Source organism: Schistocerca gregaria, chromosome X (assembly GCF_023897955.1).
Source record: "Schistocerca gregaria isolate iqSchGreg1 chromosome X, iqSchGreg1.2, whole genome shotgun sequence".
In the NCBI taxonomy this organism is placed as follows: Eukaryota; Metazoa; Arthropoda; class Insecta; order Orthoptera; family Acrididae; genus Schistocerca; species Schistocerca gregaria.
In genome coordinates, this window is record NC_064931.1 from 607017163 (window position 1) to 607031296 (window position 14134).

Below are 14134 nucleotides of genomic sequence, written 5' to 3' on the forward strand. Positions count from 1 at the left end.
TTTCATAAAAGAAGCATTTTGTACAGGATTCAGATGAAGAACTGGTAAAGACTCCAGTGAGAAAGGGCTACCAATCAGCTGAAGAGAAGATACAAGCAGAGTTACAAGAGATGCAAAAACGTGAAGAAGAATTGAGGTAGGTCCTATAAATTTACAATCATTTCTAATGCAGTTATGTGATTTGTGGTAAATTGTTTCATAACATGTATTATTTCATCTTGGAAGGTTGCTGAGAGCAAAACTATTTGCTCAGTCACAGCCAAATCTTTTGAGCATTGGTAGTATTGAGGAAGAAGAAATTAATCATATCAATGGTGATGGAGGGAAACAGACTTTGCAGAGTGCACAGTCTATTCCAAACCTCTTAGATTCTGATGATTCATTGGATGTTTCACAGGATCCTGCTTCACAAAAGGTGAGAACTGGCATTCAGTTATGAATTAAGAGGAATATCTACACAGCATTAGCTTAATAATTCCAATTGCAGGTTTTCAAATTTTAATTGGAGTAGACATTAGTCTACTATAACATTCAATTTTCTGCTAAATAGACATTCCATTGTGAAATGAAATACTTTCCAAGGATCATAAAGATGGCTAAGAGGTTAATTATTTTAACTTATAGACAGGGAAATGTAAAACACTCAAGGAAGCATAAACACACTTGCAAAATTATAAGTATTTTCCAGTTAAGCATGTGAGCTTTTTATACAGATACTGACTGTAGGCCCGTGCTTAACAGTGGATAAAGGAGGACGTTTGCATACTGTCACTTTTTAGGATTCCATACCTTACTCAGTAAAAACAGAACTGTTACAGGATCACTTTGTAAAGAAATCTTTTCCTAGCAAAGAAGTCAAATATAAATGAAATGTAATGAAACAAGCAAAGCATTTTTTAAAGTCTTTAACACACAAACTGAAATCAGTAAATCTGTATAGCCTAGCCAAGTAAATTCACTGTTATGAAACTTCCTGCCAGATTAAAACTGTGTGCCTGACCAAGACTCGAACTTGGGACCTTTGCCTTTCGCGGGAAAGTGCTCTACCATCTGAGCTACCGAAGCACGACTCACGCCCGGTCCTCGCAGCTTTACTTCTGCCAGTATCTCATCTCCTACCTTCCAAACTTTACAGAAGCTCTCCTGCGGAGAGCTTCTGTAAAGTTTGGAAGGTAGGAGATGAGATACTGGCAGAAGTAAAGCTGTGAGGACTGGGTGCGAGTCGTGCTTCGGTAGCTCAGATGGTAGAGCACTTGCCAGCGGAAAGCAAAGGTCCCGAGTTTGAGTCTTGGTCAGGCACACAGTTATAATCTGGCAGGAAGTTTAATACCAGCGCACACTCCGCTGCAAAGCGAAAATATCATTCTGGAAATTCACTGTTAGTTTGTATTCATAAAGATAAGATTGTTGTATTTAATTCTGTCACTGATGTAAACTTCTAAAAATACTCCTGTCACTGAGGTAAAAAACTGACAGTATCATCTATTGGTTCTTTAGATATTACACCATCACTAAGGCAAATATCTGAGCTACTAACCTGAGAAGACTCCTAAAATTCAAATTACACTATTTTCATCTGTGGTACAGTTTTGAAATAAATCCTATAGGTTGCCTCCAGCTAGACTGAAGTTACCTGTGCAAACCATATGAATATTCACCAAGCAGTTTTGGAGATCTGTGTTTATACAGAGACAGACAACATTATGGTTTTACAGTTTCATTATTAGTGTAGAAATAAATATTTGATAAGTAGCTAAGATAGCTATTGAATAATAAAATATCTATATATCTTTTAAACAAGAATAGTAGCATGTTGACACATGCTAAATCAGTGTACCAATAACATCTGATATGATGTAGTTGCTTATAAAACAATAAATTATTAGCTCAACAGACTAAAGTCGAAGTATATCAAATAAAGTACAACACAGAAGACTGTAATAAAATTGCTAGTAGAAGCTATAAAATATTTTTAAGAAAACTTGTACTCTGGGAGACATCAGAACCATAATACTTCCATATTATACAAACCACACAACAATAAAGATTCTAAGGAGAAAATACACACCAGAGTGCAGAAATTCTTAGATTATACTAAGAGGGTCGTTCAATAAGTAATGCCCTACATTTTATTCTCGGAACATATTTATTGTTGAGATTCAGATTTTGGTGACATGGTAAACAGGTCTCGTCCATGTCCTATTTTTCTACATTATCTCAATCATGTCCTATGGCCATATGTCAACATTGTGGAAGAGCATGTGCTACCTGCTGGTAAAAGCTCTTGTGCTGTAGGCATAGCCATGTTTTCACTGCATGGATGACACTTTAGTCATCTTCAAAGTGTGTTCCCCATAGAGAATCTTTAAGCAACCTAAAGAGATGGAAGTCTGAGGGTATCAGGTCTGGATGTCTGGAGCAGTGGCTGTGATAGGACGTCCTGAGCCTGGTTGATCCTGGAGCTCTGTTTCTGCATTTCCTGACATTTTAACTTCATTTATCCATTGCCCAACTGTACTACTATCAACTGCAGCACCACCATACACTGCACACAAACATTTATGGATGTTCACCATGGTTTCTTTTTTTGAACACAAGAATCCAATAACAGCACACTGATCGTAATGTGAGTTGCATGTAGATGTCATATTGACACTGTACTATGGCTCTGCCATCTGTCAGAATGGTTTGAAACTTCACCAGCACACACAACAAACATCAAATGTGAAGCACCAACAAGGACATTTGTCTATGTATTTATTTGTTGAATGTGTTTAAAGTGCCTTACAGAATTTTAATAACAGATAAAATGTCATACAGAGAGCGAAGGATTCAAATTGTTGGTAACACATTTATTGTCTTGGCCCAACAAACTTGAATACCCACTAGAATAAATTGACTTGGATGGCTGATAGTGGCAGAACCTGTAAAGTGCTGCAGTTTTCCAAGAAAGTGCCACCCTGAAATTCCTCAAGTGTATGCTCCAACGATAGTTCTTGCTGAAGATGAGATAAATATGACCACATAGCCATAAACTCATGCCTTATCTTCACTTCATTTGTGTATAGTTGCCATTGTACCTAACTCTAGATTTACTTTACTACATTATCACATCATCTTGGTTTCTCTCTCAGTAACTCTTCAGAGTCTGTTGGCATGTTGTTCACTGGTCCATCTTGTGTTACCATTGTGAACATCCAGCCAAGGACAGCAGACATTTGTTTCTGTTGATTCTACCAGTCAGATTCTGCCACCTCATGACCACAGCATCATTTAAACACACATTTCAACCATACTGTCAAGATTCTCTCTCTTGTTGAATGTTTAAGGTGGACACATTACCGACAAAATTCAGATTTACTGGGATATTTAAAATTAAATCAGTAGAAAACTAGATTATTCCTGAGCTATTAGAATCAAATTTTGTAACTAAGCAAGTAAGGAAAAGTAATGCAAATAATGAAACCTATCAAGAAAATTAAAACTGAACAGATATTGCGAATTTTTTTTATCTTTCTTCAGACATCAGTAATTGTACATTACATTAAGATATGACAGAATAACTCAATAACAATATAACTGTTTTCACTTCTCAAAACTATTATAATTAAAATTGCCTAACTTGGTCCCATACAGTGGATTCACATAAGGCCTCTCCGCCATCAAGGCTTCAGAGTATGTTGTACAAAAATGCATAGTTAGATGGTTGTGGTTTCATGTGTGGTGGTGGTATGTGGAATAAAATGAATGTACTGATACCACAAAATGTAACCACTTTATTAAATGTGATTGATCATAAGACAAGAGTCATGGGTGTTAATATGCACACTCAAAAATGAAATAGACAAAGACCCAGAATAAAAAGATGGGGCTGAGTGACACACCTGGTCAGTATAAATTGATGATGGGCAACTGAAACAAGGAATCCACAGATGAACAAAGGCCAAAGCAGTAGATTTAGCTATCATATCCTTTAAAGGTACAGCTTCCATGCAACACATTGTCCTGTCAGTTGCGGAGAAAATATGTCAGAACAAATTTGACTCCAGTAGTGGACCAACTGGGTCCAAATGGACACATTGGAGTCAGTCTTAGTTTGTCATATTTTCCGTGTTGCAGAAAACTGTGGTGTCCTAGCCTGTCGCATTGGCAAACAAGAGGTGTGCATAAACTGTCTGCAGTCGACTTAAACACCTGACCACACAAAGTCCTCAGTCACTAATTTTGTGGTGGGATGAATACCAGGATGTGATAAGTTATGCAGACCATCAAAGATGGTCCTGCAGAATTTGGCAGGGAGAGAATGTGATTTGCCTTTAAAGGTGTCACACCACAGGAGTAAGTTGGTATGTGGGATTTGGACAAGTTTGGGCATAAATTGTGGCAATTCAGACAAAAAGTGCTGAACTCCATGAACATTGATGGAAATATGCCCATGCGGCACCATGTAATTAAATTTGGAGGTGTTGTCAAACTTGGCACCATTGGTAGGCAATGACTTTGAAAATAAGCTGGAAATATTAGTGTGTGAGCTTGTCAGGCAGGTTCCACAAGGTGAAAGAATCTGGTTTGTCACCTCTATAACCAATGCTGAAACACAATTTGAAATATGAGGGGTGTGGTCACAATGACGTACTTGTGCAAAAAAATTTGATGCATGCCCAGGAACACCAGTTTCTCAGTGTCCTTTCTTCATCTTCCATAAAGAAGTCCATAAGATCCAAGGATAGTAACAGAACTGTGATGCATGATCCACATGTTCCTGTACACATTTGGGAGGAGAATGTTTTAATCAACCTCACTTGTAGTTTCATATTGGCTTGTTCCATATTGTTCAACATATCCCACAACCCACAAGAAACCAAACGAAACCAGTATAGGTGAAAGGTATCAATAACCTTTTTGTGTGTCAGTGTTCATTGTTGGGTGGAAGGTAACACTGTGTATTTCCAGGGTCCACAGAAATTGTTGGTTGTCATAGGTCACCAGTGTGGGCTTCTCCATTGTGGTGAGTGTATGTAACAAGATACATGTACTGATTTCATAAAATGTAACCTCTTTAACCTGATGACATTGCTATCTTAAGTGAAAATGAAGAAGAATTACATGATCTGCTGAATGGAATGAACAGTGTAAAGAGAATGGATTGAGAGTAAATTGAAGAAAGATGAAGGTAATGAGAAGTAGTAGAAATAAGAACAGCGAGAAAGTTAACATCAGGATTGATGGTCACAAAGCAGATGAAGTTAAGGAATTCTGCTACCTAGGCAGTAAAATATCCATTGCTGGACAGAGCAAGGAGGAAATCAAAAGCAGACTAGCAATGGCAAAGAGGTTATACCTGGCCAAGAGAAGTCTACTAATATAAAATATCAGCCTTAATTTGAGAAAGTAAGTTCTGAGAATGTATGCCTGAAGTACAGCATTGTATGGTAGTGAAACATGGACTGTGGGGAGAACTGGAACAGAAGAGAATCGTAGCATTTGAGATGTGGTTCTACATACTGATGTTGAAAATTAGGTGGACTGATAAGGTCAGGAATGAGGTGGTTATACACAAAATCAGAGGGGAAAGGAACATGTGGAAAACACTGAGGAGGAGGAGGAGGAGGAGGAGGAGGAGGAGAAGGGACAGGATGATCAGACATCTGTTAAGACACAAGGGGATGACTTCCATAGTACTCAAGGGAGCTGTAGAGGTCAAAAACTGTAGAGGAAGACAGAGACTGGAATACATGAAGCAAATAATTGAGGACATGCATTGCAAGTGCTACTCAAAGATGAAAAGGTTAGCACTGGAGAGGAATTCGTTGTGGGCTGCATCAAACCAGTCAGAAGACAGAGGACAGAAAACCTCTTAATTAAAAAGGAATGATCACAAGATATGAGACACATGCGTTAACACAGACAATACAAAGTGAACTAGACATAGGTAGAGACTTCAAGAAGGAATTATGTATGTGTAATGTTCTTGGGACCCGATTTTGCTTGCTCGTGTCACCTTCTGCAGGTCGATATCATCACATGACCATAGTGAACCAATAGAAAGCTTTTTATGCAGTATTTCACACCATAAAACTTGAAAAGTTCCAAGATTATGAGCTATGTGAGAATCCTCTTGAGGAAAATTTAACTTTTTAAGCTTATTTACCGTTGCTGGTGTGAACCCCTTTTGTTACTTACATAACTAAGCTTATTTACCGTTGTTGGTGTGAACCCCTTTTGTTGCTTACATAACTAAGGGGAAGAGGTATTATACAAAAGTGAGCTTGGAGGCAAGATAGTGAGAGACTTGATTTAATTGATGGGATTTAACCAGAGAGGTAAAACAGCTGAACATAACCCCATTTATCAGCAATGTCATTTGTGTGCGACCCTGTTGGCTAGGTTCCACAAGTTGACAGAAATGTAGTTCTTAGCCTCCAGTTGTCCACACTGAAACTGAGATTATTGTACAATCTCTCCCCCTGTCATTCTAGGAAAGCTAACTAATAGCCTTAAGTAGTAGGATTATTCCCTTTAACTTTCTCTGTTAGCTGCAATTTCTTCGGAATTAGACATGTCCAAAAAAACAGATACCATACACACAATTGTAGTATCTAAGCCTTGATGGTACTTCATGATATCTTCAGAGTGGATCCACCCTAGGTCTAATCTCTTGCAGGAATCATGTAAGATGCCATGATCAAAGAGGGTAATGGGCAGAATGAGTGTGCAACAATTTGGGAATTTGGATTGGACATGAAGCGTGCTGGAATGAAACGCTGGAATAAGGCAGAAAATCCAGGTTTGAGTCTCATTGTAGAACAGATTTTTGCTTGTCACAGAATTATTTCAATGCCCTAATGCAGCTGAAATTGGTACTTAGTTTTCAACATGCAAACATTCTGTATCTTTTGCTCTCCAGTACTTCACATTGAAAGATTAAATGTCACTTCTTTCTCTATATCTACATCCATACTCTACAAGCCACTGTATGGTGTACCACTGCTAGTCATTTCCTTTCCTGTTCCACTTGCAAATACAGTGTGAGAAAAACAAATGTCTATATACTTCCGTACAAGCCCCATTCTCTTGAATCCTATCTTCCCAAGGGCACTCCTGACAATACCCTTGTCTCTGATGAACACTCACTATTGGGAACAAAATACCATATTCTGTTCATTGAAAAGTCTTAGAGCCATTTACATTCCCGGGAACCTATTCCATATGCTTGTACATTCAGTAAAAGTTGGCAGTGTGGCATCATATAAAATGCTTTACAGGAATCTAGGAGTATGGAATCTGCCTGTTACCCTTCATCCGTGCTTCACAGGATTTCCTGTGAGAAAAGAGTGAGCTGAGTTTCCCACAAGCGATGCTTTCTAAAACCATGTTGTTTTATGGATAGAAACTCTGCCCCCTCGAGAAAAGTATTATATTTGATCTAAGAATATGTTCAAAGATTCTGCAGCAAAATGATGTTAGGGATACTGGTCTGTAACATTGTGGGCCTGTTCTTCTGCCCTTGTTATACACAGGGGACACCTTTGCTTTTTTTTTCCAGTAGCTTGCTACCTTGCACTGGGCAAGAGATTCATGAAAAATGCAAGCTAAGTAAGGGGTTGATGCTGTAAAGTACTCTTTGAAAGACCAAAATGGAATTCTATCAAGACCTGACAACTTATTTGCTTGAAACTCTGTTTCTCTACACCAGGGATTTTTTCTGTGTCCCCCATACGGGAGCCTGTGCAATGGTCAAATGATAGTCTTTTTGTACAATTCTCCTATGTGAATGATTTCTTAAATGTGAAATTTAAAAGTTTGGCTTTACTTTTGCTATCTTCTATTACTGTACCAGACTGGTCAATATGTGACTGGATAGAAGTCTCAGACCCACTTAGTGATACCCTTTGTGTGCAGGTGTTTCTTGAGGTTCCTATGCCCAATCATTAGATCTAAAAGTTAAATCTGCCTCATGTTAACCCCACAATTACAGAAATTTTCTTATAACATAGTTCTGGCATCATTGGCTTGCCACAATTTTGATTTTGGATTGTAGTCTAATATTTTGCATGCTGTCTTGTAATTCAATTACATAGTATTAAATTTTACCACTGAAGTAGTGATGGGTAGGAGAGGTTCTGGTCCAACAAATGGTCATTTTCCCTGTGGTGGCCAGCCTATTAGCTTGCTTATTACTACTAACTCCTGAGTGATAAGGGACTGACAGCAGGTTTTCACTCTGCAAAATATATTTGATCTCATTGCAGGGGTTGATAGGGATTTCAGAGCAACTTGGTTGTATGAATGAATGCAGATGCTATGAGCCTCGTAACACCTACATAGATACTTCCCTGCACATACTCTAATTGTGAATATTTCCCCTGGAATACTGTTGCCAGCTTCTCTGGATAGATTGTGCTTTCTATTTGAGGCTGCACCCTGTGTACACTGCCTCCAGCAACCTCGTCTGTTTTTCATCAGTCAGTAAACCAGACTGTCATCTGAACAGTACTGTGGTTATTTCTTACACTGCTCCCTACTTCCTATGGTTATAAAGATTTACTGAAGCCACTGGAAGTTGTCACATAGTGAGCATGCATTTTCTCTATCATTCTTATGTTTACCACATTCATTATATAAGTGTGGAATTCTGGAAATCCTACAGATTTCCAGTTTCTTAACATACACACACCTGCTGCTGCCTCCATTGTAAGCCGAAGATGTAATGGGGGGGTGTCCAGCATGCTTTCCAACCCAGCACTGGGAGTGCTGTTAATTCAACCCAATAAATCTAGGCAGTGCAGCCGTGCACCTTCTCGTGCTCCTTAGCAGCGGTCTTCTGGCACGGATCGTGTCACAGCTTAGGTTGGGCAAGTGCTTTAGTTCTGTACCATTTGTGCCATCTAGTTCATTTTATTACATAAACCAGATGACTAGAGAGGGAGTACTTATTCCCCTTATTCAGAAAGGATCTACTATTGTATGGACTCAGTCCCTCCAGATAAAAGTAGGACAACTCATGATGGCGACACAGCAAAAAGAATTTCACAGAGCTCTGAAAGACCTAAGTTGACACAAGGCTGTGGAGTAGGTGACTGTAATAATTCAAAGGAGCCAAGTTGCAACAGTTGTTAATATCTCTGAATTATCAACCTCTTAGGTCATGGTTCAAAAATACTGATGCTAATTATTTATAGAAGAAGGGACAAACTGGTAGAGGCCAACCTTAGGGAAGAGAAGTTTGGGTTCTGAAGAAATGAACATGCAATACAATAATGTGTCTTGAATGACACACTGCAGAAAGATAAACCTACATTTCTAGCACTTGGAGATTTAGAGAGAGCTTATTACTGTGTTGGCTGGAATACACTCTTCAAAATTCTGAAGGTAGTAGGGATAAAATACAGGGAGCAGAATGTTAACAGGAACTTGTAGGAAAATGAGGATAATTTCAAGAGTTGAGAGTTCAAAGGGACGTAGTAGATCAAATAACTCGCACACACTAGTTGACTTCCAATGTTTTCTTTTATTTAGCTTTATAATCAGTCAGTGAGTCAAGGAATACTTCCTGAAAGATTAAAATATGCTGTAATAATATGGATTTATAAAAGTGGAGATAAGCAATTAATTTCCAATTCAACCCCCTTTCTTGTATTTGAGAACAAATTGGGAGGGTAGCTTGTCAGAACACTGAACCACTTTCCTGATAACCTTGTAATAACTGTCCTTTTTGGCTTCTGCAAAGGATTTCCTGCAGAGAAACAAACACATGATCTCATAAGCTCAGGTCTGGTAGTAGTAAAAATAAAAATTACCCTTTTGGCATGTTCTGTGATTGTGCCAAGAAGTTAGATTATGTGGATCATTTGTCTGTAATTTGTAAAAGTCTATTTGTTTTAAAGTTTCAGAAAAATTCCCCAAGAAAAAGAAGTGCACTGATTGCTGAGTGGGAGAGCAGGATCCAAAAGAATTCAGAGCATTGATCGTTACCTCTGAACTACCACCAATGGTATGATATATCAAGAACACTATTCCATAAGTTTTATTGCTATAAAATTTGCTTTGACACTTCCATACTGTAAAAGTGATATGCTGAATTTTCTACACATAATTAAAATAATATATGTAACTAAAAATTTCAGATATATGAAATTGACAAGAAAATGTAAGCTTTCTTAGGGATTTTCAGTGATGAAATCTTCTCACATTATTAGCTAAGTAACAACTGTTTTCAGAGTAGAGCTATTAGTTAGCTGATAAAGCAAGAAAATTTCATAGATATAAAATCTTTGTTGTAACAGTAAGGTGGTTGCTGTATGAAGTAGAAAAGGTCTTTTTCTGGAGTTCAAATTTTGTGTTTTGTCCCTAGATGTAGGTTGAATGGGACTCCAACTATTTCATATCATACACTAATTAAATATGAAAAATGTATAACTTCATATACTTACTTTTGAAACACACTATTTGTATAAAACAGTGGTAGATGACAGTAAAGGCACTGATTCAGAGCACTGTATTGTAAACAGTTGGTGAATTATTGACATAGCTTGAGTATGCTTCAAGAGCAAATAATAAAGTTGCTCAAAAAATAGCTCCATAAGTGTATCACAATGTAATTATAGTTACAGAGATTCACATAGGACTGTTGCTGCGTAATGTTAATTTCTTTCACTTTCCTATAATTTAAAAGTTGTAATCACTCTGATTACAGTTCCACCCCTCCACTTTCTTTTCCTGGTGTCACTATCTTGATTGATTTTTGTCATTACACACTATCTCACTTGCACAGTTGTGACAAATTTTCTACGTTCTAAACTCTTAATTTGGGAAAAAAAGTTTGGACACCTATTATGTTGCAGTAAAAGAGAAAAAGAAAAGGCTCTTGAGATTTAAGTTGTAGGTTTCTTCTTACCTACTTATGTATACATTTGGGTAGTGTATCACTGTAAAAGTAGAGAAAAGTTTCTATCAGAATGTGTAGAAGTAAAAATAGTAGTTTCTTTGCAATGGAAAAAGAAAGTCATGTGCACAGGAAAATTATTCATGCTTATCAGTTTTTTGGCATATAAAATAACTAGTTTGAATTGTTACTTTCTAGTAATAATACACAATAATCCACACGTCTTAACTCCAGTGATTTACCATCTAAGATAAACAATGGCCTCCCATTTTTTTTTCTTTTTATTATTTGCTAATGTGGCCACTCATTCACTTAGGATCCATTATTGTTATCTTATCGCATCATCTATGATGCATTACACCATATGTAAGTTGTTTCAAATGTTCCACTGTATTTTCTGCCCACGTCCAACCTCCTCCTCCTCCTCCTCCTCCTCCTCCTCCTCCTCCTCCTCCTCCTCCTCCCCACATATTTCACTGTAGTTGGTCTACAATGGAGGCAGTTTGTTTTAGACACGTTTATCAAGCTGAACAAATCACTTTTACAAAAACAAAGGTTAGCTGTGATTTCATATATTACATCTTGCAGAAGGTAAGCGCGCACAAAAAATTACTCATTTACATCATGTAAAACAATTGAGTTTGGAAAAAATGATACCTTTCGGTTGTAGTGTGCGCACAATGATTTAGGATACTATATTAATTCTTATTTTGATTATGTAATATTACTTATTATTATTATTATTAAATAATTTTATCAGAAGTTTGTGTAGACAAATCAATGTTGAAATTTATTATTTATTTGCAGAAAATGTCACATTCCAGAATGTGTGAGGATACAACCAAGAGACAATACTGCCTTTGCAATTTTACTAGACTGCTGTGTTCCCAGTATTGTGAAGAAATTGGTTTTTCTTATGTAGAGTTTCTTAATATTATTGTGCAATTATTGTTGAAGATTTCTGACAGGACCAGAAATAATAAGTATTATTAGGGAGGTAATACACAATACATTCCAGCCACATAGGAAACAATGTCTAAGATATTTTCTTAATGGGTTTCTTTGTAATTGTATAAGAACTGTCATTTTACTCTGTGTGATGAATTGGTTTGAAGCTGAATATTCTGTTAAAATCCTTAAACTTAATTTCAATGCACAAATACTTATACCATTTGTTCTAATTTGGCTACTGGGATTTCATAATGGCTTTCAGTCACTTTTGGTTACCATTGGCATGATGCAGAAGTTAAAGTAAAAATTTCAATGGTATGAGCAGTGTTGTATCATTCTGTGTTGAAAGCAATCAAAACCAATATGGTTTTCCTTGTATTGTGTCCTGCCTATATGCTAAATTTGATGATTGCATTTGATGGAAATTCAAATGAAAATCTAAAATGATGAGTGTTAATCAATGTTCCATTTAGTGTGTTCTTTTATTGAACTTCAGTGTAACACACTCCTGAAGAAATATTTTCCCTTTATTGTTCTACACAACAGGAGCTTTTGTCCTTCCTTCTCATTAATTTGAATGTGCTTAAAAATTGGAATATTGCTGTGTGTCATATGTTATTGCAATAGATTAAGGGTATACTCCTTCGTAGTATTCCATGACTAGAAATATTTTGTTGATTAAATTGATGGCTGATGATTTAACATCATGTATTTGCCATCCTTTTGTTGTGCTGGTTGGAAGCATCACTCTATGGCGAATTTAGTCTGCTAATTTCTTAAAGAAATACATGAAAATGAAACAAATTGTAGATAAACAGTTATACAACAGTAATAATGCAAGAATTACAGTAAAATTAAGAGAAACTAATATATAGTATTTTGAGACACTTATAATATGGTTATTCAAAAGTGACCAAAATGTAATATTGCTGGGAGTGTAACTATACTATCTGAATGATTATGCAAGATTCAGTGTAAAGATTGAACGTAGTTTAACAGTTGCATAGTTCTAAGTAATGTCTGTAGAAAAGCATGTTTGTGAAAAAGGAAATTAAGCTTCAGCAGTTTCACAAGAGAATTGGCGTAACTATCACTAGTCTGGGTGTATGTAGAGAGCAGACTACGAAAACAGTTGTTTGAATTCATTTTCCTGTTTCTTCTTTGAAGTTGTGAAGTAATTTTGGAATAAATAACAAAAAATTGATATATGAGAAGCTGTTAAATATAAGTATTAAAACTATTGAACAAATAGGCATTATAGTTAACCACATTTTATTATGTAAGAATTGTTTGTATGTGTAATATGACTGTTCTGTTACATATTGATGAAATTTTCACATCACTCATTATTTTCATTGTTGAAATTGCAGGTAATATCTGTTATATATAAGTGTGTGTGTGTGTGTGTGTGTGTGTGTGTGTGTGTGTGTGTGTGTGTGTGTGTCAGTCATCAAAGTAAAAATGTGGTGTGAAAATGACTTAATGTACTGGTATTTATTTGAATACTATTTATACTGTTGCATTGTTGTGGCATTAAACTCCCTCTCAGACTTTGTTCAAAATATTGAATTTGAAGGTGCTTCTTGAATTTTTTTGTGCTACCACCCATGGTTAGATCTATTATTAACCAACATGTACATATCAAATATTCATGTGGCATGAGGTGCATTTCTGAGAAATGTAAGTAATAAATTTCTTGTAAAGGATCCATGATATTTAATAAATGGATACTAATTCAGTCAAATTTTGTCATCAAACACAATAAAAATGATTACTTCTGTATACATGTCCCAATTAAACCATTTCAGAAGTAATGCTTATATACATGCATGAGTTACCACCTCACTTAAACAGTAAGTATTTTCAAAACTACACCTAAAAAATCACTAATGTACTATAGTGCAAAACAAAAACTTTGTGAGCTATACTTATGACACCGAATTAGTCACAGTTTCTGTAAAAATAAATGAATAAGTAAATACTTTCTCTTTACACTTCTTGTTAATGCAATGTCATAAGGCATTTCAAATTTCTTCTGAGACTGATACACACTTACACTTCCATTATTCTGAGATGCTAATGTTCTCATATTGCTTACATCTGGAACCGAAAAAAATTCTCCACATAGGCAGTTGTGACAGTAAAAGACTTACTTTTCATCTCACTCAGGTGTGGCAGTAAAAATAACCAAATTCTCAGACAGAGACTTTTAGAACCTTATCCTTTTTCAATATAGAAAGGATTAGATGATACATTAGACACTACTATGGTCTCAGATATGCATCAATTTGTGTGCTT

At 36.4% G+C, this 14134-nt stretch overlaps 1 protein-coding gene across 1 annotated transcript in view; it reads left to right on the forward strand.

The window, feature by feature from the left end:
- The window catches only part of LOC126297748 (neurofilament heavy polypeptide-like), a 372495-nt gene extending 358915 nt beyond the window's left edge, over positions 1-13580 (forward strand). Inside the window, exons 8-11 of the mRNA XM_049988912.1 lie at positions 27-136; positions 226-415; positions 9888-9994; positions 11693-13580. Coding sequence (XP_049844869.1) covers positions 27-136; positions 226-415; positions 9888-9968 — 381 coding nt within the window. The 3' untranslated portion in view covers positions 9969-9994; positions 11693-13580. The remainder of the gene's footprint in view (positions 1-26; positions 137-225; positions 416-9887; positions 9995-11692) is intronic.
- Positions 13581-14134: the final 554 nt, after the last annotated feature.